Source organism: Neomonachus schauinslandi, chromosome 1, assembly GCF_002201575.2.
Source record: "Neomonachus schauinslandi chromosome 1, ASM220157v2, whole genome shotgun sequence".
In the NCBI taxonomy this organism is placed as follows: Eukaryota; Metazoa; Chordata; class Mammalia; order Carnivora; family Phocidae; genus Neomonachus; species Neomonachus schauinslandi.
The window spans coordinates 79578440-79600447 of NC_058403.1; the positions used below are offsets into that span (position 1 = coordinate 79578440).

The window sequence follows — 22008 nt, forward strand, 5'->3', positions numbered from 1 at the left end:
GTTAAATAAAGACAAAAATACCGACCTTGCCGGATTGTTGTGAGGGGTAGGGATAATGGAATCAATAAAAAGTAATTTTCATTATTTCTGTGGTCATTATGACCGTCCCACCAAACTTGATTGGAGCACTGGCTGTATTTGCTTTGTATCACAGCTGGGGGTGGACAAGAGAGTGTTGAGCACTAGACTGCAAGCTCGCTGTAGGCAGGGCTCGTGAATCACCTCTGGATCTCCCAGCGCCTGGCAAAGAGCCTGCAAATAAGCAGAGAAAGAGACAGAGGTAAACATGGAAAAAGATGCGCAGACGGAAGGAGGGCAGACGCACAGTAGAGCTGCTGCAAGACAGGTTTCGGCTGGAATCTCGGCTGGAATCTCAACAAGCCCGCTCAGCTCGCGGAGCCCAGGCCGGGGGCGGGGCCGGGGTCCAGGGGCGGGGCTTGGTGCGGACCCCGCCCCGGTCCGTCCGTGAATGCGCTCCGCAGGCGCAGGCCGCGCGCAACCCCGAGCCGGGAGCTGCCTGCAGGTTCCCCCGCGGCCCGGCGGGTCCGGGAGCGGGCGCCGAGATGCGCCCCCTGCTCGGCCTCCTGCTGGTCTTCGTCGGCTCCACCTTCGCCCTGTACTTGCTGTCGACGCGACTGCCCCGGGGGCGGACGCTGGCCTCCGGCGAGGAGACCGGAGGCAGGTGCGTGGCGGGGGCCGCCGTTCGGGTCAGAGGAAGGGAGCCAGGTCCGAGGAGGGGGTCTGGGAGTGGGAGATTCGGTTCCGGGAGCGGAGGCGTCGGGGGCGGGGGGTTCGGTTCTGGGACTGGGGATCGGGGTCTGGTGGCCCGGCCGCATCTGTCCGGTGTCGGGCCGGCGGGGTGGATGGGAGTCGGGGCCCTGGCTGGGGCTGCCGGCTGCCGGCTGCGCGGTGTGCAGTTTGGGCGCGAGATCGCTGGCTTTGCACGCAGGGCGGTGATTTGCAGAGGGAAACGCGGCGTCTTATCGCCGCGGCGCCCGTTCGCGCGCCTCTGTCGGCGCGGTGGCGTCGCCGCGGGAGCCGTGCGCTCGTCGCCTTCCTGGGCCCAGCCCTAACCCGACCCTCGCCCCAGGGTGGACCGGCAGCCCCCCTCTCCACAACTGCTATCAGCCTCCCTCCTCCGTCCTCTCCAGCCCGTCTCGCTTCCCGTCAGCTCTGCGGTTGGGGCTTGCAGGCATTCGGTCTTCAGGAGTGTTGCATGGACTTTAAATTATTCACGAACTAATGATCAGGTCCGCCCGTCTTCCTGGCTGTCTCTCCTTTTTGCCTTCTCATGACCGACTTGGTGGGGCGGGAGGCGGCGCCGCCGGGCTGATTCCCCGGGAGTGTAGCATACAGTTTATGAAGTTTATGGAAGTGTGCCTGGCACAGCCTTGCGTTGGCAAGGATGTTACTTATATTTGAATATGAGGATAACTGTGTTCAGTTACAGTATTCTTTTGCTCTAGTTGAGAAGGCTGTGCTGTGGATGTCAGACATACTAAGAGAAACATTCTGGTGACAAGTAGGCGGGTTTGCTCATAATTGATCATTGATGGATTCAAGGGTTACTCTTATCTCAGAGGCAAGGTAGCCTTTACACCGTAACCCTTGTACAGGGTTCAGAATGCCCTAAGGGCCAGATAAAGAGTTGGGGAGGGGGGAGCCTCTTTGAAAGGGTTGGTTTCAAGCCTGACATGTTACCAAGAAGCTTATGTTTATGGTCTGGGACAGATATACTTTCCCAGAGAGTCTTTAATTGGCCTGTTAGTGACTGATAGAACAGTCTTTTTACCTAGTAACTGGGGAGCACTGTGAAGTGTCAATTGTCCTTGGCCTGAAGCTTGTGGGGGAGGGGGCGTTCCATGAAGGGAAGCCAATTTAGGACATTTAGTTCTTGCCTGAAAATGAATGCGTTTGCCTCTTAAGAATACATCATAAAACCTGAGAACTAAAAGGGCACTTACCACTCATTTTTTCCTATAAGGAAACTGAGGCCCGGGGACTAGCCCGAGATCACACTGCTGGATAGCAGCAGAGTTGAGATGTTAACCCAGGTCTTGCTTCCCAAACCAGGGCTCTTCTGTCTTCCTCCGCTGTGTGGTATCAGGTTCCCCGTCACCCTGGGCTCCCAGTATGTGTGCATTCCCAGCAAACCAGATGATGGGCACATTTATAAACCTACTTTGGAATGAAGGCACAAGTGACTTTCCTAGGTCCTAGGCCGATCTGGACTCACGTTTCCATGCGCTTTTCCAAATCCCCAGGTCACTGTGGTTCCCCTCAGACCTGGCGGAGCTGCGGGAGCTCTCCGAGGTCCTTCGGGAGTACCGGAAGGAGCACCCGGCCTGCGTGTTCCTGCTCTTCTGCGGCGCCTACCTCTACAAGCAGGGCTTTGCCATCCCTGGCTCCAGCTTCCTGGTCAGTGCCCTGCCCTCCTTCTGTGCCCACCAGGAATCCACCTTCTGTCTTTGCAGAGGGGCCCTTAGGCTGCAAATCACACAGTCCAGAGGAAGAGTACTGTGGCGGCCCTTTGTCGACAGCCTCCCCTGGGTCAAACACTGTCCTGGTTGCTTTCCTGACCTTATTTAACTCTCCTAGCAGCCTTAGCGTGTGGGCGTCATGATCCCATTTTACAGATAAGGAAACACTGCGGTGGGAAGGGACTGTCCAAGGTGACAGGGAGAGGAGGGGCGGGGCTGGGGGGCTGAACCCGTGTCTGCCTGGCCCCAGAGTCGGCCTCTCCTCTTGTTTCCAAGGCCTTGATGGCTGCGCGCTGTCCCGGAGACACACACACACAGTCCGGGCTGGGTCGGCTGTTCCTCTTGGAGCTTCTGGAACGTTCTGCATCTTGGCACCGTTTTCTATTACTTTTTGAAAATCTGTGTCCTCCACTAGTCTTTGAGTTCTTTGAGAACCGGGCCCATTCCTGATTCTCGGCTTTGTGTTTCTTTGCCCGGCTCAGGGAAGTGCCTTCCCAGATGTTTGACGAACAAATGCAAGTTGTTGATGGTGATGTGAGGCTGGAGAGGCCGGGGAGACCTCCCTGCGTGGGGAGGGTGTGGGGAGGACGAATCGTCCTGATTTCCCAGGCGGCCCCCCCCCACCGCCCTCGGAGCTGCGGCGCTGGGCCTGGGTATGCACTCTCGCTGCGGGCTGCTTCTGTTCAGTTGCTGCCTAAGGCTCTAAGGAGGAACCTTGCTGTCCTCCCAACAGCATTTTCAGCTGCTTCATGTCAATGTGTGTGTATTTTAGGGCTTGGGGTGGGCTTGAATCTCAGCTGTGTAACCACGGGCAACCCTTTAACTTCTCCAACTCTGTTTCCTCATCTGGAAATTGGGGCTACTCCTGCGCGTTGTCGTGTGGAGGGTTAAATGGAACGGTGCGTGGAGAGCACCTGGCTCGGTGATGGTGCCTGGCGCACAGTGGCCCTCAGCACTTGTTGAATGACTAAGTGACTGAGCAGGAGACCCTGAAAGCTTCCTTCCGTCCTGCTTTTTTCTCCTGCCTTGGCATCTTTACTCCAGGCTCGGGCTGGAAACTGGAAGAAAAGCAAACACGTCCATGTCAAAAGAGACAGGGAGGCGTGTGGTGCTTGAGGTCTGGGACTGACTTCTTGGGGGTGCCTCTGTAGCTGCCTTCCCTCTTTCTTTTTTTTTTAAGTAGCCTCCATGCCCAACATGGGGCTTAAAGTCACCACCCTGAGATCAAAGTCAGAGGCTCTACCGACTGAGCCAGTCAGGCGCCCCCTGCCTCCCCTCTTGAGCTGATCCCTATTCAGGGCAGAGTCAGATGCTACCTGGGGGTGAATCCTGTCTCTGTCTAGTGGAGGAGCTTGGGCACGATACTTAATCTCTCCCCGCGAGAATGGTGTAAGGATGGCACGTGACACAGGGTCATTGTAAGGATGAAATAAGACATGTAGTCAAGCACTTCATTTATAGTGGGTGCTCATCAGACCCCCACCTTCTCACTTGGAAGTTCCCCTTTTACTTTCTCTCTTGGATCCCATGTTTGGCAGGGTGACGTCTACCGGCCAAACTGTATTTAGGATGTATTTGCTCACTTTTCATTTTTCTTAATCTAAGACTTTTTTGAGTGTCAGCTAGAGCTCTGGTCAACATGGAACCCCCAGTGTTCTCTACCACAGATGTAATTCCAGCAGGAAGCAAAGAAAGAGGACGTTTTATATAGCTTAGGTGGTCTTACTGAAGGAAAATTCATGGTTTCTGTTCATTTAAAATGGTAACAATAACGTGTGAGTTGCATTTCTCCCTTCTTGGAGCACTCCTGATCGCAGGACCTCCCACAGCCCGCGCAGCAGGCCGGGGGGCTGTATACCCATATTGTCCCAGAGAATGTTCTCCTGCCTTCTGAAGTGTTCACCTCATCCCTGTTTGGAAGGTGAAGAGACCAAGGCCAGGGGTACAGTTCCCAGCCCTGTCATCACTGTTCATTCACCCCTTTAGAATGGGAGTTGGGTGTGGGTTGGGAAAATCACTGGAAGAGGAGGGAACCTCTGACTCTTGGGCCCCAGTACAAGGTGACTGGTAGCCAGCAGTTGTTCTAACGGCTGAGGGGTTTGTTTTATTTTTGCAGAATATTTTAGCTGGTGCTTTGTTCGGACCATGGCTGGGGCTTCTGCTGTGCTGTGTGTTGACATCAGTGGGCGCCACATGCTGCTACCTGCTCTCCAGTGTCTTTGGCAAGCAGCTGGTGGTCTCCTACTTTCCTGAGAAAGTGTCCCTGCTGCAGAGGAAGGTAAGGGGAGGGGCCGCAACCCAGTGCTGGGCCCCCTGATGGTCACCTCAGGGCCCTGAGGGGTGTGCAGGCAGGAATTTCCTACCGTGGTCCCCTGCCCTGCTTTGGAGCTCTTAGGGGCTCCTTTTGGTCTGTTCATGAGGCACAGACCTGGGATCAAATTCCAGCTTCATCATTACGCGCTCTGTGACTTTGGGCAAGTTCCTGACTTCTCTGAGTCTCAGGTACTTCCATTTTATTTTATTTTTTTAGAAGATTTTATTTATTTATTTGACAGAGACACAGCGAGAGAGGGAACACAGGAGGGGGAGAAGGAGAAGCAGGCTCCCCGCGGAGCAGGGAGCCTGATGTGGGGCTCGATCCCGGGACCCTGGGATCATGACCTGAGCCGAAGGCAGATGCTTATCGACTGAGCCACCCTGGCGCCCCAGTACTTCCATTTTAAAAATGAGGAAAACAGGGGCGCCTGGGTGGCTCAGTCAGTTAAGTGTCTGCCCCTGGGGCGCCTGGGTGGCTCAGTTGGTTAAGCAACTGCCTTCGGCTCAGGTCATGATCCTGGAGTCCCGGGATCGAGTCCCGCATCAGGCTCCCTGCTCAGCAGAGAGTCTGCTTCTCCCTCTGACCCTCCTCCCTCTCATGCTCTCTGTCTCTCATTCTCTCTCTCGCAAATAGATTAAAAAAAAAAAAAAAAAAAAGTGTCTGCCCCTGTCCCAGGGTCTTGGGATTGAGCCTGCTTCTCCCTGTCCCTCTGCTACTCCCCTTGCTTGTGCTCTCTCTGTCAAATTAATAAATAAAATCTTAATTTAAAAAAATGAAGGAAACAGTCTCTACCCTGGAGGTTTGTTGGGAGATTCAGGAACAGAATATATGAAATATCTAGAACAGTGCTTGGTGCTATCAGATTTTCAATATCTAGAGATCCTCTGCTTCTTAATGGCCTTGTCTTTTTTGGCTACAGGTGGAGGAGAATAGAAATAGCCTGTTTTTTTTCTTGCTGTTTTTGAGACTTTTCCCCATGACGCCAAACTGGTTCTTGAACCTCTCAGCTCCGATTCTGAACATCCCGATTGTGCATTTCTTCTTCTCTGTTCTGATTGGTAAGAAGCTGGTGGGGTAAGTCTGAGTCTTCAGCATTGCCATGTCGGAGGCCTACCCACATGGGCCTGTGTCTGCCTCTGAGAGCCCAGGTTTGTGAAGAACAGCATCAAGAGTTGCGACCTCCAGTAATTATTCCTGATTTCAAATCTGCTCAGGGCTGAACAGAAAACCCATAAAAATACTTTTGGGAAAAGTAAGGGTAGTTCATCCCACAGCGGTATTTAGCGCTTGTTGTGTGGCCAGCACTGTGCTGGGCACTGGGGTTGGTAGCATCCTCTGTGGAAAATGAGTCACTTGGCCCTTAGCCAGGTCTCAGGAAATGCTAGCAGGAAAGCTGAGCTGGAGTGAGGGGGTGTGGGTGAAGAAAGGGTGGAGGCTGAAGAAAGGAGCAGAGCAACTTGGCCAGGGGAGGGGCTAGGACAAGAGCATGGTTTCTCCAGGTCTGGGCCTTGGATCAGCCCGTAAAGTCAGTGACTGTTGTTGTCTTCACACTGGAGGTGAACCACCGTCTGTAAGCCTAAGGCAAGGAGTGCTTCTCGTAAACCTACTTGAGAGCATGGAGAGAAAGACTGACTACTCAGGACTTCTAGGTCGGACAGAACAAATCTGTGGTTGAGCAGCTGCTATTAATAGGGAACGCTTGAGAGAGAAATTGAGATCTTAAGTCGAAGCAAAATCGACCACAGCTCATTCCGGTCATTTGGCTTTCAGACAAAGTGTCTTGCTTCCTCAGTTAGCAGCCTGTGATTACCTAGGTGGCAGGAGGCCGGGAAAGACTCTGGAGACCCGGCTTCCAGTCTCCTCTCTGACAAGCTGTGTGACCTTGAGTGCTCTGTGATCTTGAGGCATCGTCTACTGTAGGGGAGGACTGAGTGATCAGGGGGTCTCAAACCAATTAGTCTCAGGAGTGGCGGTCAGGAGAAGCTGTTCGGATGCAGGTTCCTGGGTTTTACTCCAGGCCCAGGTAACCAGAATCTTGGGGGAGGGTGGAGGGAGCCCAAGGATGTGTTTTTACCAGCTTCCCCAGGGGATTGTTAAACAGCCAGCCTGTCTGGCCACCAGTCAGACTTCTCAGGGATCCAGTGGATTTGATGATCTCTTAGAGACAGTATAGAATGCGAAAGTAGTGCTGTTTCTAAGAAACTTGTTTTTATCTTATGCATATTATAAATCTCATAATGCTGGTGCCTCTCATTACTTAGGCTGTTGGGTCCTCAGAACCCAGTTTGAGGGCACTTCTAGCAAATGTGTGAATCTTACACTTTCTCGTACTAACTCTATCTCCTGATTTCTTGTATCCTGCATTTATTTTTTTGTTTCCTATTAAAAATATTTTTATCTTATTGTACCACATGCATTTTTTGTAAATCATCTCAAGTCTTTTTGTTAAACAGGGCAGTTTATGGGAAGTGAGGAAAGGAGGGGAAGAGGTGGAGAGGGGAAAGAGGTAATGTGCTTAGGGGTCAGGAGTTGGGCAAAAAAAATCTGGAGTCATGGTTGTGAATTCCTGGGGACGTTTCTGAGGGGTTATTGTTTCTCATCTTGCTGCCCCTGGTAACAGGCTCTTTCCCTTTCTTCCAGGTTTGGTCCCGTACAATTTTATCTGTGTGCAGACAGGTTCCATCCTGTCAACTCTTACCTCTCTGGATGCTCTTTTCTCCTGGGAAACAGTCTTCAAGCTTTTGGCCATTGCCCTGGTGGCCTTAGTTCCTGGAACCCTCATTAAAAAATTTAGTCAGAAGGACCTGCATTTGAATGAAATAAGCAACGCTAATCACCTAAATAGTAGAAAGGACACGTGATCTTGGTTTTTTGTTTGCCACGTCCCTGGACTCTGTTGCTTATTTGTGTGATGGTGTGGTCCTCTGCAGCCCCTCATTGTTTTTAATTACCCTCAACAGGTGATTTGGACACTCTTGATCCGTGTGCAGTGTTTTCATAAAGGATTTTCTGTGCCCTAGAAGGGGGATTGTACCAGGTCCTCAAACCAGTCCTGGCTTAGCAGGACACTCTGTGAAACGGATGGCCTTCTAGAAAACCCTATTTATATTCTGTTGAATAACAAGGAACTCAGAGTGGTCTGTTGTATTTGCCTCTTGCCAAGCCCTGAGCTGCCTTAGGAGAAGATGCTGATTGTCCTTGTCCAGAGTGCCCTTTTTCTAAGTGGTAGGCTGTTGTGATAGGTGTTCTCCTGTTAAGTCCCTAGTGGGTGTTCGTGGTATAAATGATGACGTGAACCCGCATCACTGACATTACCCTTCATCTTGTTAGCCTCTCGAAGAGTATTGTGTACTACTTTTTTGCTGATGAGCTACCTCTTCCATAAACCAAGGGAAACAAGCTGACGAACTGCGCCGAACTTGCACGTACAGCTCAAATGCACAGTGATCTCCGTGATGCTCTTTGTGTTCAGATGCACTGACCTTACCATATATGTCAAACCTCTTAGCTGCATGTCCTGACAAATAAGCTGATTGCAAATAGATTAAATACGAATGCAGCAAACTCTGTGTTGTAGGTATGTTCTGGAGAAATTCTTACCTGTCTGAATGGGGCAGCGTCCTTGGCTCACTTGAACCAAATGACTATCAGTACATTTTCTAATCTATCCTTTCTGTGTATGAACCCTTTCTCCATCCTCCTGCTAGGAGAATGGATTCAGTACACTCAGCTATCAGCCAGTGTGCCCTCTATTTTTTTTTCATGTTGTCATTTGTCGAGAATAACTGAGGAATACTTTTATCTTTTAATCCAAAGAGGGAAACTTGGTTTTGGATTTGTTGTGTGACGTTTTTGGATTTGTTGTGTGACGTTTTAATGTTCTGTAGCTGTCATTGCTTCTTGCAGCTGTGGTATTGAACGGGCACAGGCCTGGGTTAATGCTGCCAGGGACACAAGGACCTTGGCACCTAAACTGACCAGCTCTGGGATCCCGGACCCTACAGGAGTAACTCATCGTTTCTTACCGGAACTGTTGCCTTTGGGCGTCACCTGCTGGGTTTTGATCTGGCTTGGCCAAAGTCTTGCCAAGGCTTTCACTTGGCCCACTGTTCTACATGCATTCCTGAGAATGCTCATGTTCAGTAGGAAGCATCAGTTCCCAAGCTGTGCTTTAGGGACATGGTATGATCCAAAAAAACACAACAAGAACTTCATTTTTAAAGATGTGTTGCTTTCAGAGAAGCTTGGTAACGAGTGGGGGGTGAGGAGAAGGCTGTGTGAAATCTGTAGCTTTTTGTGTTCTGGAGGAGGAGGAGGAGAGAAGGGGGAAACCAGCGTCGTCTACACTATTGCAAGTATGTGCCCTTTGCCCTTCACAGATCCTCATATTTGTCTCTCCCCCCCATGATTTTGCTACAATGTGCCTTACCAGTTGTGAGTTTACAGGTAAAGCAATTTCCCAAATAAATGGATATTAATGTTCTGTGTGGTGTGTGTTGGACATGTTGCTAACTTTCCATTCCCCTTGCCGGTGGGAATTAGGATTGGCTGAAAAGCAGACGATCCAAAATGGTGTTTTAGCTTTCTACTCTTGGGAGGCTTCTCACCACTATGATTCTTTGGATGCCAGATTTTTGTTTTCCCCTTTTTCTTCTCTGCACTCACTCGACAGTGGGGTCACTAGGAACAGAGGAGGACCTACAAGATGGGCAGCGGGGAAGCCGTGGGAAGGCAGGAGGGCATCTGTCCAGGCTGTGACAAAACAAGAAGAGACTATGAGGAAAGAAAACGACGGTTTCCCTTCCTTCTGTGGGTGTGTCTGAAACAACAGAGCCACAGAAACCAGCTTCTCCACCCCCGGCTTTCCTGGCGCAGGACACCCTGCCTGTCGAGTCTTCCCTTCCCGAAAGCTCTGACAAGTGCCCGGACAGGTGAAGGCAGCTGTCAGGACCCACATAGCACCTTAGGAAAAGACAGGACCAGAAAGGAGTGAAGCACACTTTTTGTTTAATTCCATGCATTGGTTTGCTTCGATCGTCACTCCCGTTCCCCTCACCGTACAATTGCTCAGTACAAATGGAGCTGGCGTCCGAAACCACAGGGAGCAGGGGACTGGCAGGACTGGAGACCCCGGGGAGACAGATGAGGAAGCTCACTTTGAGACTTAGCCACAGGAAAGAATTTGCTCCACACTGATAGGAACTCCAGTTATTGCAATAAAGAATCCAAGTGGTGGAGAGCCGCCCAGGTGATAGGGTCCCTAAGGGCCATCTTCCTAAGAGCTGGCACATTCTGACTGTGGGGCCCTCTGTGTGGCACCATCGGAGGACCCTTTCTGCCGGGACACCGGGCAGCAACCTGGGGCCAGGGGCCAGCGCTCCCGAGTGCGGTGAAGTGGCTCCAGGGAGTAAGCCTGGCATTCGGCTGAAGGTTTCCTTACAGCGGCCTTGCATCCACGTAGGGGCCTGTCTCTGTGAAATCCTGCCACGATGCCCTCGTCACGTGACAGTTAACAGAAGCCTTACCCCAACTCTTTGGAGGTAACCCTGTTTCTCAAAGCAGTGCTTTGAGAGCTCCCCTTCTTCTGCCATTTGTCCCTGAGAAGTGTTCCGGGTTCCAGAAGGGTCTTCCACTTGGCAACCTTGTTCATTCCAGTTTGAATAGGCGCTTGCAATATTGGCGGTAGCATGCAAACAAGCCGACTAATGTAATTCTTATGTGCTAGTCTATGAGGTTGGTAACATTGGTGGTAGGAGTATACTAGGGCATTTATTCTATGAAATCAGCAAAGAAGAAAAATCTTGCTGCCTGGAAAGGCACTAAATTCATACCGACAGTACAAGTCAGAGTCTTAAAAAGAATATCACATTGTTTTGGTACATTAGCCTCACGGAGTCTAAGAAAGAAGTAACTGGGACTTAACGTATTAACTTTGTTCATAGAAGGGGAGGGAGGAACATGCTTACTGAACACAGTGAAATGATGTAAATGCAGAGACACTTTGGAATTCCATTCATCAGTGATTGGAAATTATTCAGTTGGAATTGTCATCCAAAAGGGCAATGGGCGGAAGCAAGTGGCCTTTTTTCCTGCCAATGGTGCTGACGCCCCAACAGCCACAGGGTGGGCTCCATAAGGAGGACACTGGTGTGATCCTGTCACTCTCCCTTCAGAGCTAACTCAAGATATCAAACCACCTTGAGAAAATTAATTATGAGCTTAGGATTGGGATGCCAAAACAGATCTCCCCCTACACACCAATTCCAATCACGTGGTAGTTGTCCCCAGTGCCCTGCTGTGAGAGGTTCTGAGGCTGTGGAAAGAATATGACGATCAATAAATAACACCAGTCTTGGGTGTTCAAGGGGGGAGGTGGTAGATGGCGGTATGCAGTAGTAGTTTGGTTTCTGGTTTCTTTTTTTAGTGGAAAAACAAAACACACTATACTGCAGAGCAGGGCAGGGCAGGAATTCCTTGGGTTCCAAATATGTTCTCTTCTGGAGAGTTCAGTTCCAGAAAGTTCAAGTGGGAACATTTTACGAAAAGGGGGAAAACTTGAGACAAAAGGGCATGGGGATAAAAAAGTAAATTATTTGATCAATAAGGCTGCATTCACATGGAAAGGATGTCAATTCTTCATAGTAGAGGAGGGCATTTAAAATTGGGTTGGTACCAGGAAAATCCAATACCATCACATCTATTACCTGGGGTGAGAGGGAAATTTAGCAAAAATGAGGCTCTGAAATGTATGTCTAGTATTTACTAAGTCCTACTTTAAGAATCCTTAATTCTAGAAGGATGATTTGTTGATACTAAAGTTTTTAAGTATCTGAAATTCAAGTAGGCTGTACCAAATCATCTTACAGCAGAGCTAGCTAGCATCGCTACCCTTTTTGAGTAGGAGCTCCCACAATCTTGCGAACAGGTTGAAACTTCACTGGCGGTAAGGTCTATTATTTCAAAGTGGATGTCGGCTTCTCAGTCCCTCTGCTAAGCCATTTTAATAGGAATTGTTATCAGAGGACATGATCTAGAAATAGATGAAAATCAGAACCAAATGTTCATCTGCAAGACAAAACCCATTATCTTGCAGTCAGTCAAAAACAGATGCTAAATGAATGTGAACGCTCATCCCAAGGGGGTTAAACTTTCAATCAACACTGAAGCTTGAAATCATAGTCTTGTGAGGCTCCTTACAGCATGTTGCATGGTCCTGAGGACTGAAGAATCCACTCTTCGATTCCCTGAGCTCTGGATGCAGCACTCTTCAGATGACTGTGAAGTTGTTCTCAAAGAAACACACACCGATTCACAACTGTCCTGGTTAGCTCAAGGCAGGCAGTGAAGGGCCAGGCTGGGATAGAGAAGGCTTTTCACGTAGACTATGGACACTGTTCTCTTCTGAAGCCTCTAGTCACTTATACTAAAAATAAAAATGTTCAGTGTGGAACTTTATGCAACTCTTGACAATACGGTGAATGACTAAAGATTCAACACTGTCTGCTAGCCTAGCATGCTCATAACAGTAACCCAGATGGGTATATATGGCATAATCATGACAGGCAGTCAAGATGGTAACTCAAAAAAACATCAAAATTATGAGGTATCAGGTATCAGATTTTCTAGGAAGACCATCACTGAAAGGTGCTAAGACAGAAGCTGACCCTCATGTTTCTCTTTTGCCACTAGAGGTGGGCAAGAACTGGACGAGCTGAAGCGTGTTTTATGCTAGAGAGAAAGAGGATGTAGACTTGTAGCCTCTCTGTTCCCAGAAGCAACGAAGCAGAGAGAGTCAGAGGACAGTGTGGGTCTAAAGTCCAAGGATGGAAACTCTGGCCTTTTGAGGTACCTTTCCAGCCCTATGACCCTCTAAGTGACTAGGCCTCCTTCTAGAATTTCTCTCATCTTTTACTGGATGACATCACAGCCAGGCATTTTATGTCATTTTGTTTTAATGTTTCTTTGCTATTCCCAGCCAGGAGAAAAAAAAAGGGTTTGGTGCTATGGGACCCGGTAGGAAGGAGAGGACAACCTGCTGCCCGCTCCCGGCGCTGCCTGACCTACGGGCCCCGGGCGGCAACCCCCTAGGTCAGTTCCTCCCAGGGCACTAAATAATTCTCTTTTTGCTTCTAATGTAGTCCCATGATTTTATTTCTTAAGAAACTTGAGAAGGTTTACAGCTTTTGAAGTATTTGTCCATCCACTCAGTCATCTGCCCACCCAGGAGCTTTTAGGATCAAGTCAAAACCACAGTGTACCCACCGGGCTCCAGGGCAGAACCCGCATCCTCAGATGATTGTTGTTGCACACAGAAAATGAGGGAATACAACTAAGATGAATACCAGGGAGCTCCCAAATGGCAGTTCCATTTTCATTCCTTCATAAAGATCATAAAAAGCCATCATTACTCATGGTTAGCAATACACACAATCATTGTGCTACACTGTAAACCACACCTTCTGATCGACAGAAAATGAGAATAATTATTATAAAATAAAATAACAATGATAATAATGCCATAACTTAAGATCTTTCATGTAGTCCAGCTACAGAATTTATACAAAATGGAATAATTTAATGCAAACAATACTGCTCTCTGTATAAGTTAAACATTCTCCTTCATCCTACCTAAGAGCTATAAATTATAGACACTAAATTTTAAATCAATGTCTCAACATAAAATGTAAACAAATGGAGGGATCAAACAAGCAAAAGGAACTGCTCTAAATTCCCTCCACCTTTCCTTTTTGGCTGATGCAATCAGTGACACTGAGGGAAGGGGGGGGCAACAGTTTCATCTGTGTTGGAAATAGTTTAATACCTGTATGTGTAAGTCTTTCCTAATGTCCAACGTGATGCAGTGTCAAAGAGTTGAGCCAGGGTCTTCAGGTCTTGAGCCTAGAGAGGTTATTTGACAGTAACCTTTCTTGGAGAAAGAGACGGAAACTAGGCCAACACCTGTTTTTATATAAAATTCTAGATAAAAATTTCCTTGAAGCCAAGGCACCATGAAGTACCTTGGGGTGCTTTTCAAAGCCCAGGACCCCGGAGCCAAGCAGGACCTCATGCCTTGGACAGTGTCAGATCTTTCTAACTGCTGCTTGGCATCAGTTCTTTCCAGAAATTTCCAAATCCAATTGTTCCAAACTGCATTGATCCGGAGTGCAGTAAAATACACTTTACAAGTTGCATTTAAGGAAAATGCTGTTGTGGTGGGAAAGGGGTTGCCTTTTGCCAGTCGCTTCTTTTGCCTTTATGCCTGCTAGGGGTAGCCGGGCCCTAAAGCTTCCCAGATGGAATGAGTTAATGAATGAAAACGAGGGGGGTGGGGTTTGCGGTTGGACACTGGACAGACTCACACACATGCTAGCTGCCTTCAAAGTCTGTTCTGTTTGAATGAATATGACTCTAGTAGACAAGCAACCTGGTTCCACAGAGGGGTGGTCCCATCTTCTGCACGAGGTGGAACTGAGACACTGTTAGAATGTACTTTCACAAATTCCACATTTGCTTTTCTAATACTGTTGTAAATCCCCTTTTTCTCTTATCAGCACCCCACCCCCCGCCTTTTTTCCTAAAGGAAGTGGTCAACAGGTGGAAAGGAAATAGGCTACAAGAAAATGGCACTTGAGTCTGAAAAATCAACACACTGGTCAAGGTCACACGTTTGTCAAGGTCATGACGATGACAGCATTAAAAAGGGAAGTATTTGTCAAAGACAAGGTTTGACGCTATCTGTAAGTCTCACTACCAGATGCTGCTTCAAATTTTTAAAATGAAATCAGCTTCCACAGGTGTAGTTGTCTTTTTCCTCCTAGAGTAAGCACATGCCCTCAAAGGCCTTGGGTGCAAGTATCTGGTCATCAATCTTTTCTAGGCCATTTCCATCACCTGTTTGGACAAGCTGGTTGAACTTAATGTGGTCTGTTCACAAGTTACCTGGAATTGCTTTTCCTTCGTTGTTCTTTGTTTTCTAAAATAATCCATATGTCTTGCTCTGGCTCTTCTTCAGTCACTTATGGCCAAAAAACTGGTCCCCTGTTCAAGTAGCAGTAATACCTCCTGGCCCCACAAATTCCCAACGATGTTGCTCCTAAATTCCACTTCTTTCTTTTCTTTCTTCCTTTATCCCTCTCTCACTCTTTTTTTTTTGCAAGAATTATTGTCTCTCTCTATATATCATATATAGTTCACTCTTTACAGTACAAAGTGTTAAAATGTCAAACAAAAATAAATATCAATGTTACAGTAGCTAGAATATTCAATAAAATAGATCCCTGCCATTCTTGATTGAAATGTTCAGTGAGACTTAATTTCATTTGGATATTTTTTTCCAGAGATTTGCGAAGTCTCATGTTCCTGTTATTGCAGCTCATTTCTAGGGGCAAGAAAGATGGGGCAGCTCTCTTCCCAGACAAAAAAGCAAGGAGAGAGGGGAAAGAGTCTGGGGGGAGAGGGGGAACGATCTGAAATGCCAGTATAGTCATGAGATCTTCAGGATGGGTTTTCCTCCATTACCAAGTAGCAGAGCTGTAGTGTTTATTGGTCCTAACTGTGGCATCAGAACACTCTCCATCGGAAGAGTCACAGTCCGATTCTTCAAACTGCATAGGATTCTGCAAAGTCGAGACAAAATAAAACATTAATCCATTTGGGAAATCATTTAGTAAACACGTTTCGGACACCTCCCACATGACAGGCACCATACTGGGTTGCTGGCTAAGATAAATGAGCCCAGGTCCCGCCCTTGCCGGGCTTCTGGAGAAAGAAGACCTAGTGAGGTGATGACAGCGATGATGATGATGGCAGTTACAGCAGGACCACCTCAGCCCCGCTTGCAGAGTGTTGGCTATGATCTGGGCACTGCTGTAAGGGCTTTACGTCTAGAAATTCACTTAATCCTCACAAGCACTCTAGGAGACAGATGCCGTCATCACTCCCCCTTGCAGACGAGGGCACTGACCCACAGAGAGGTTAGCAGCTGGCCCAGCATGGCAGCCAGGAGAGAACCCCGGCTGGGCTTGGCATCCAGGCCGTTGGAGGCCGGGTGTGCACTCTCGGCCACCACGCTATCCTGCCTCCCAAGACAGGGACAGTCCTGTGCTGTGCAAGACCTCGAGCATCCCATGTGCTATGAGAGCATCATCCAGGGGACGGTGGGACATGGAGGAGCGAGATGGGGTCAGGAGCAGGTGATGTTTGACCTAATCTTAGAATGAAGGAGGCCTGAGCCATTCGATGTTTGAGTCTCACTTGGGAGACCTGCCCTGACTGGGGAGCTCTGTGTATCTCTGTACTCTACTTACTTCTTGGAGGCACCTGTTTTATCTCATATACTAAATGATAATTATAAAGGCCGTAGGGACCCAGGCACGCTCTGACCCCAAAGAGCTACAGTGAGGAGAGGAGGATGGAGAAGCCCCACCTCATAGCCACATTCCTCTGCGCACAGCTTGCCCAGAGACATCTGCGTCTTCACGCGGCGCACAGCGCACTCCTTGTCAGAGAGCCCGTCTGAATGCGAGGATATCTCAATGGGGATCTCTGGCGTCTGGGACAGCAGGTCATCTAGCTTCTCCGCCAGGCGGTCTTCAAGTTTGTCTGCTAACTCATCAGGACTGTTGGAGTGGTCGCTGGTATTTCCCTCCTCTCCATCAGACACAGAGAAATTCTCAGAGCTAAAGGTGGAATACGACTGGCAGCTGCTGATACAGCGATGGGGCCTAGAACCACAAAGAACCAGAGGATCTTCATCACAGGCACAACTGCTGTTCTTCCCTCGCCTGTCAGTCATAGCCTCGCTTCCCTCGCCTGTCAATCATAGCCTCGCCGAGAGGTCATCTAGGTTTCTCCCGACCCCTGAGGGAGATTCGAATACAGATAGATGGACACTATTTAATTTTAAAGCAAAGGAGAAGGAAATGTGACTTGCCCTTTTCATTTGGTTTGTATGTTTATGTGGCTAAACACTATATTCCAAAGCCGATGGCTACCACTGGTCTTTGAAAACCTCAGCCAGTCGGGTCACAGCGTGCACACACACGCATGGTGTGGAGCCGTCCTGCTTCTTATGCACAGACCTCTCAGATTCTTACACGTAAGAGAGTCTTGGGAGATTCTTGGCCTAACTCATTTCCCAGACATAAAACTGGAGCCAGAGAAGGAAAGTGGCTTGTTCCAGGCCACATCACCTGAGAAGGCAGAGCTGCAGCTTGGGCTGGGTCTACTCAGAGCCCGCTCCGTGTCATTCTCTACCTCTCCCTCAACCCCAGCTGCGTTGCCTATTGGGCATGGCAGCCCTGAAAGGCCAAGTGCCTTTGCCCTCTCAGCTTGACCCCCAGTGGGGATGAGCTTGGGAGGAACATTCACTCTGCAGCTGGGGGCACTGCCTCGTCAGTTAATGGCTCATTCCAGTTAACACGTGAGTTTAGCTCAGATGAGGCCAAATCTGTGGGGGGCAGGCAGGCGGCGGGATAATTTGCAAAAGTTCATTTCTTTCCTGTTGTTTATAAGTAGACTAGTAAATAAGAATGCTGTTAGCTTACATTGGTTTCAAAACAAAACAATAAAAGAAGACTGCCTTTTTCCTCTGTCATTGTCTGATCTTTCTGTATCTCTTAGTACAAAGTGATTTTGATGGCAAATGATCTGAGGCTTGCCACTGACCAGGCCAGGTGATAGGCTGAGGTTGGGAGTGATGGTGGTCGAGGGGGGGAATCAAGGACACCTGAAAAGAGCCCATGCGGGAAAGGGAAATTAAAGTAGGATTCATACAACATCTCAAGGCTGGTAACAGAAAGGAGATAGCGAGAAAAATGTTATGATATGAAAAGCAAAACCATGCAGTAAAAACATACAAGTAATTTGCAGCTAAGAAGGGCAGGAAGCCATTAAGTGGGCTGAGTTCATGGTGTGTCATGGGAACAAAGCTGGAAGTAATGTAACTGTGATGTCAGTAGAGTGAGTTCAGAGAATGAAAAGACATTTTACTGGGATCCAATCTCACTGCGTAGGAGAAACCAAGGAGATAATAAGGTAGCAATAGCAATGTGGCAAGAGTAGCTCTGGGGATGAGAACAGATTTCATTTTTGTGCAGTGTGGGGACCCAGAATACAATTTACCAAAGGAGTCTCTTAGTTTGCAGAGAATTCCTGTTTCTGGGCAGGTACACAAGCCTTCCTGGAGGGTTCTTAGAGCTTTACTCTTCAAGAACAGACCGTGTACTGCAGAAAAGGCTTTCCTGGAGGAAAACTAGCTTCCCTACTCCTACATGAAGGCAGCTCTTCTTCTAGAAGTAGGGGGATGTGGTCCTTCTTAAATTTAATCCTACCAGCAAAATTATTCTTTCTGGCTAGGCAGGAAGCTATTTTTAAGGCTGGGCTGAAGGACAACTCAACCTAATTAATTATACTTAATTTGAGGCATACTATCCAAAGGCATGGAGAGTACTATGGACTGAATTGTGTCCACCACCTCCCCCACCCCAATTCATATGTTGAAGCCCTACCCCTAGTGTGACTGAATCTGGACATAGGTTCTTAGGAGGTAATTAAAGTCAAATGAGATCAAAAGGGTGCAGCCATAATCCCATGGGACTGTGACCTTATAAGAGGAAGATCTCTTCCCTTCCCTTCCCTTCCACACCCCTCTCTTCCATGCCACCCCTCTCCCCCCACACCAGCCCTGTAAGGACACAGCAAGAAGGTTGCTGTCTGCAAGCTAGGAAGAGAGTCCTCACCAGGAACCCCGATCTTGGACTTCCCAGCCTCCACAACTGTGAAAGATAAATTCCCATTATTTAAGCCACCAGCCTGTGGTATTTTATTAGAGCAGCCAGAGACTAATACAGGAAGGTACACCAGAAACTCATCAAATTATCCACAAAACAGCATGGCCATCTCTCATAAAATGCCCACTCCATTCTCAATTGTAACCCTGAATTCGAATTTATGTTCCTTATCTTGAAGTTCCTAAGAAATGAATTCTGATGAACTAGGATCCGCCATGCATAGTGAGCGGCCAAAATGTGGCAATGGGAAAACAGGAATGGTGAATTCGAATCTCCCGATAAGGTGGTTGTTCGAAGGTGACCTATGACTGAACAGGAGGTATGCCAAACTCAGGATTTTCCCCATTACCCGGAAAGCAGTACATGTGTTTGTTGGTTTTACCTCTGTCTTCGTGGAAATTCAACTTCACTATCTACTTCCCCTTCTTCCTCTTCAGAGGAGTCATCTCCACTCTGAGGAGAACAAGGAGAAAGAGTTTTATCTCAATCTGTCTCTCTCTCTCTCTTTCTCTCACACACACACTCCTTGTAAAAGATTTAATTATAATCAGAAGGCACTGAATAGCAGTTTGCTGAGTGTCATCTTTAAACATATATATTTTCAGGGGAGCCTGGGTGGCTCAGTCAGTTAAGCATCTGCCTTCAGCTCAGGTCATGATCCCAGGGTCCTGGGATCGAGCCCCACATTGGGCTCCCTGCTCAGCGGGGAGTCTGCTTCTCCCTCTACCTGCCACTCCCCCTGATTGTGCTCTCTCTCTCAAATAAAATCTTAAAAAAAATGAACATATATACTTTCATTCAGCAACCTTTCCTCGGTGTCCATGAGGACAGGGTCTGTCCTAGATGCTGGAAGACACACAGAACCGAGTAAATGAGTTTTGCCCTCCAGTAGGTAAGGACTCCATGAGACTATCCAAGGTGAGTGATGGGGAGGGGAAACTAGAGAGAAGGTCTTGGATTTGGGGGCAGTCTCTTGTAATCATTGTCATTCATGGTTCCAGGCCCTGACATAGGGACTCCACCAAGAAGTGATCTTTCAGTTCTTCAAAACCCAACAACTACTTTTTCCCTTCTATGTACCAATCACCTTTTCACTAATATTATAGTTACTATGCTCATTTGCACTGCTAAGGCATACATTATTTGAGGGTCAAACCATATCTTGTACCGTATTTCTCATTTCACCATGAATACAAAACAGGTGCATAGTGCATTATGGAGTCAGCATGTTGGTAAGGATGGGGGAGCTCTGGTTGGGACATCTGAGGCCTTGGGATTGCCAGGGCTCTGTGGTTGATCTGGAAGGCTGGGTAAGTGTCTTGTCTGAGAAGATGATCTTCCTTCACAGGGAAGAGTCCGTCTCTCTTCAAGAACATAAGAAAAGCCAAACTTAAAATCAACTGTCCTTACCCATAGAATCATGATGCACTGCATTAGTACCATCCATTGTGAGGTGGGTAACTGGGTCCAAGTAACTATACCAAAGGTTGAGGATAATTTACTTTTAAAGTCAGTTTTAATATACCATCACTCTTATCCATTTGTATTCTGATATGCTTCTTTGAGTAGAAAGGACAGGCATGGGGTTATATTGACTGCCAAGATGAACATTTACCCAAGGCACCGTGGAAGTGGATCTCGGTCAAGAGAAGTTGAATTGCCTTGTGGGAGTACTTTTCCAATGAGGCCAAATGTATAGGGTGTGTGCTCCCTGGCCTGCCAGCCCACAGACATCAAAATGGCATCAGAATGGTTCAAAGATACATGTTACTCGAGAGCGGACTGGGATAACTGCTAAAGGGTACAGGGTTTCTTTTTAGGATGATGAAAATATTCTAAAATTGGTGATGACTGCATAACTGTGAATAAAAGAACTGAATGGTACATTTAATGGGAGAACTTTATGATACGTGAGTTATATCTCAATAAAGTTGTTACCAAAAAAATACACGTTACTGGCCATATAGGGGTGGGGGAGCAGAGAACAGACTAACCCAAATTCACCACCCAAAACACAATTTAATCTCTGGGAATGCTTTGTCAGCAGCAGCACTGTATGTGGGGGAAGAAATACAGTTCTGAGACAGTAGCTCTGAGCCTCAACTTTTTTTTTTTTAATTGAAGTATAGTTGATTTACAGTATTATATTAGTTTCAGGTGTGTAACGTAGTGATTCAACAATTGTATAATTCTCTGCTTGCCAAAATAAATACAGTTATCATCTGTTACCTTACACAGTTATTACAACGTTATTGACTATATTCCCTATGCTTTACTCTTCACCCCTTGTGAGTTATTTTGTAACTGGGAGTTTGAACCTCTTAATCCCCTTTACCTATTTCACCCATTCCCCCACCCTCCTCCCCTTTGGCAACTACTAATTTATTTTTCATATTTATGAATCTATTTCTGGGTCTTTGTGTTTGTTCATTTGTTTTGTTTTTTTTAGATTCCACCTGTAAGTGAATGATATGGTACTGGTCTTTTTCTGACTTACTTTGCTTAGCATAATACCCTATAGGTCCATCCATGTTGTCATGAATGGCAAGATTTCATTCTTTTTTATGGATGAGTATATCCCATTGTATATATATATGAATGTATGTATACACACACACACACACACACACACACATCCCACATCTTTATCCATTCATCCATTGATGGTTGTTTCCGTATCTTGGCCATTGTAAACAATACTGTAATAAACACAGAGGTGCATATATTTTTCCTAATTAGTTATTTTGTTTTCTTTGGGTAAATACCCAGAAGTGAAATTACTGGATCACATGGTATTTCTATTTTTAATTTTTTGTGGAACCTCCATACTGTTTTCCACAGTGGCTGCACCAGTTTGCGTTCCCACCAACAGTGCACACGAGTTCCCTTTTCTCCACATCCTCTCCAACTTGTTATTTCTTGTCTTTTTGATTCTAGCCATCCTGACAGGTACGTCAACTTCTTTTAAATGTCTAGTTGACTGAAACATACTAATTTACATTTTAGACCCTTTCATTCCTTCAACTGCACTCCTGATGAATGCTGACGAGATGAAGCAATGCTGAGAACTGAGTGGGTGTTTGCGCTGTACTAAACACTTTTCATACATAATCTTATTTTTAACTCATTAGCAAGATGAGCTAACATTTTTGGAAGGTTGTTACATGCCCGGTCCTGTTCTAAGTGCTTTATATGTATTAACTCACTTAATCTTCACATCAACCAATGAGGCAGGGTCCACTATGCGCCCCATTTATAGACAAGGACACCAATGTTCACAGAGATTCTAAGTGGAAGAGCCTTGCTTTGAACTCAGATCTCTGTGGCTGCCAGGTTCACTATGGTAGATTGCCTCCAAGCTCATAAACCCTAGGCAGCCAGTGGGTGAGGAGGAGAGGAACAGGTTTCAGTGGTCGAGACC

General features: G+C 47.4%; 2 protein-coding genes across 5 annotated transcripts in view; one reads left to right on the plus strand and one right to left on the minus strand.

The window, feature by feature from the left end:
- The first annotated feature begins 495 nt into the window (after window positions 1–495).
- On the plus strand, window positions 496–14497 carry TMEM41A (transmembrane protein 41A). 4 transcript variants are annotated; one of them, XM_044920009.1, is made up of 6 exons: window positions 496–682; window positions 2265–2418; window positions 4597–4758; window positions 5717–5855; window positions 12773–12885; window positions 14349–14497. In XM_044920009.1, the coding sequence occupies exons 1-5, from the start codon at window positions 564–566 to the stop codon at window positions 12883–12885; spliced, it is 687 nt and encodes a 228-aa protein (XP_044775944.1). In that variant the 5' UTR covers window positions 496–563; the 3' UTR covers window positions 14349–14497. The 4 variants fall into 4 exon arrangements, with proteins under 4 accessions (XP_044775944.1, XP_044775943.1, XP_021548022.1 ...); XM_044920008.1 differs by lacking the exon at window positions 14349–14497 and having other exon boundaries at window positions 12773–13018; XM_021692347.1 differs by lacking the exons at window positions 12773–12885; window positions 14349–14497 and adding an exon at window positions 7438–9274.
- Window positions 14498–14602: 105 nt separating this feature from the next.
- The window catches only part of MAP3K13 (mitogen-activated protein kinase kinase kinase 13), a 39681-nt gene continuing 32275 nt past the window's right edge, over window positions 14603–22008 (minus strand). The window contains 3 exon segments of the mRNA XM_021692346.2: window positions 14603–15413; window positions 16223–16520; window positions 18970–19040. Coding sequence (XP_021548021.1) covers window positions 15312–15413; window positions 16223–16520; window positions 18970–19040 — 471 coding nt within the window. The 3' untranslated portion in view covers window positions 14603–15311.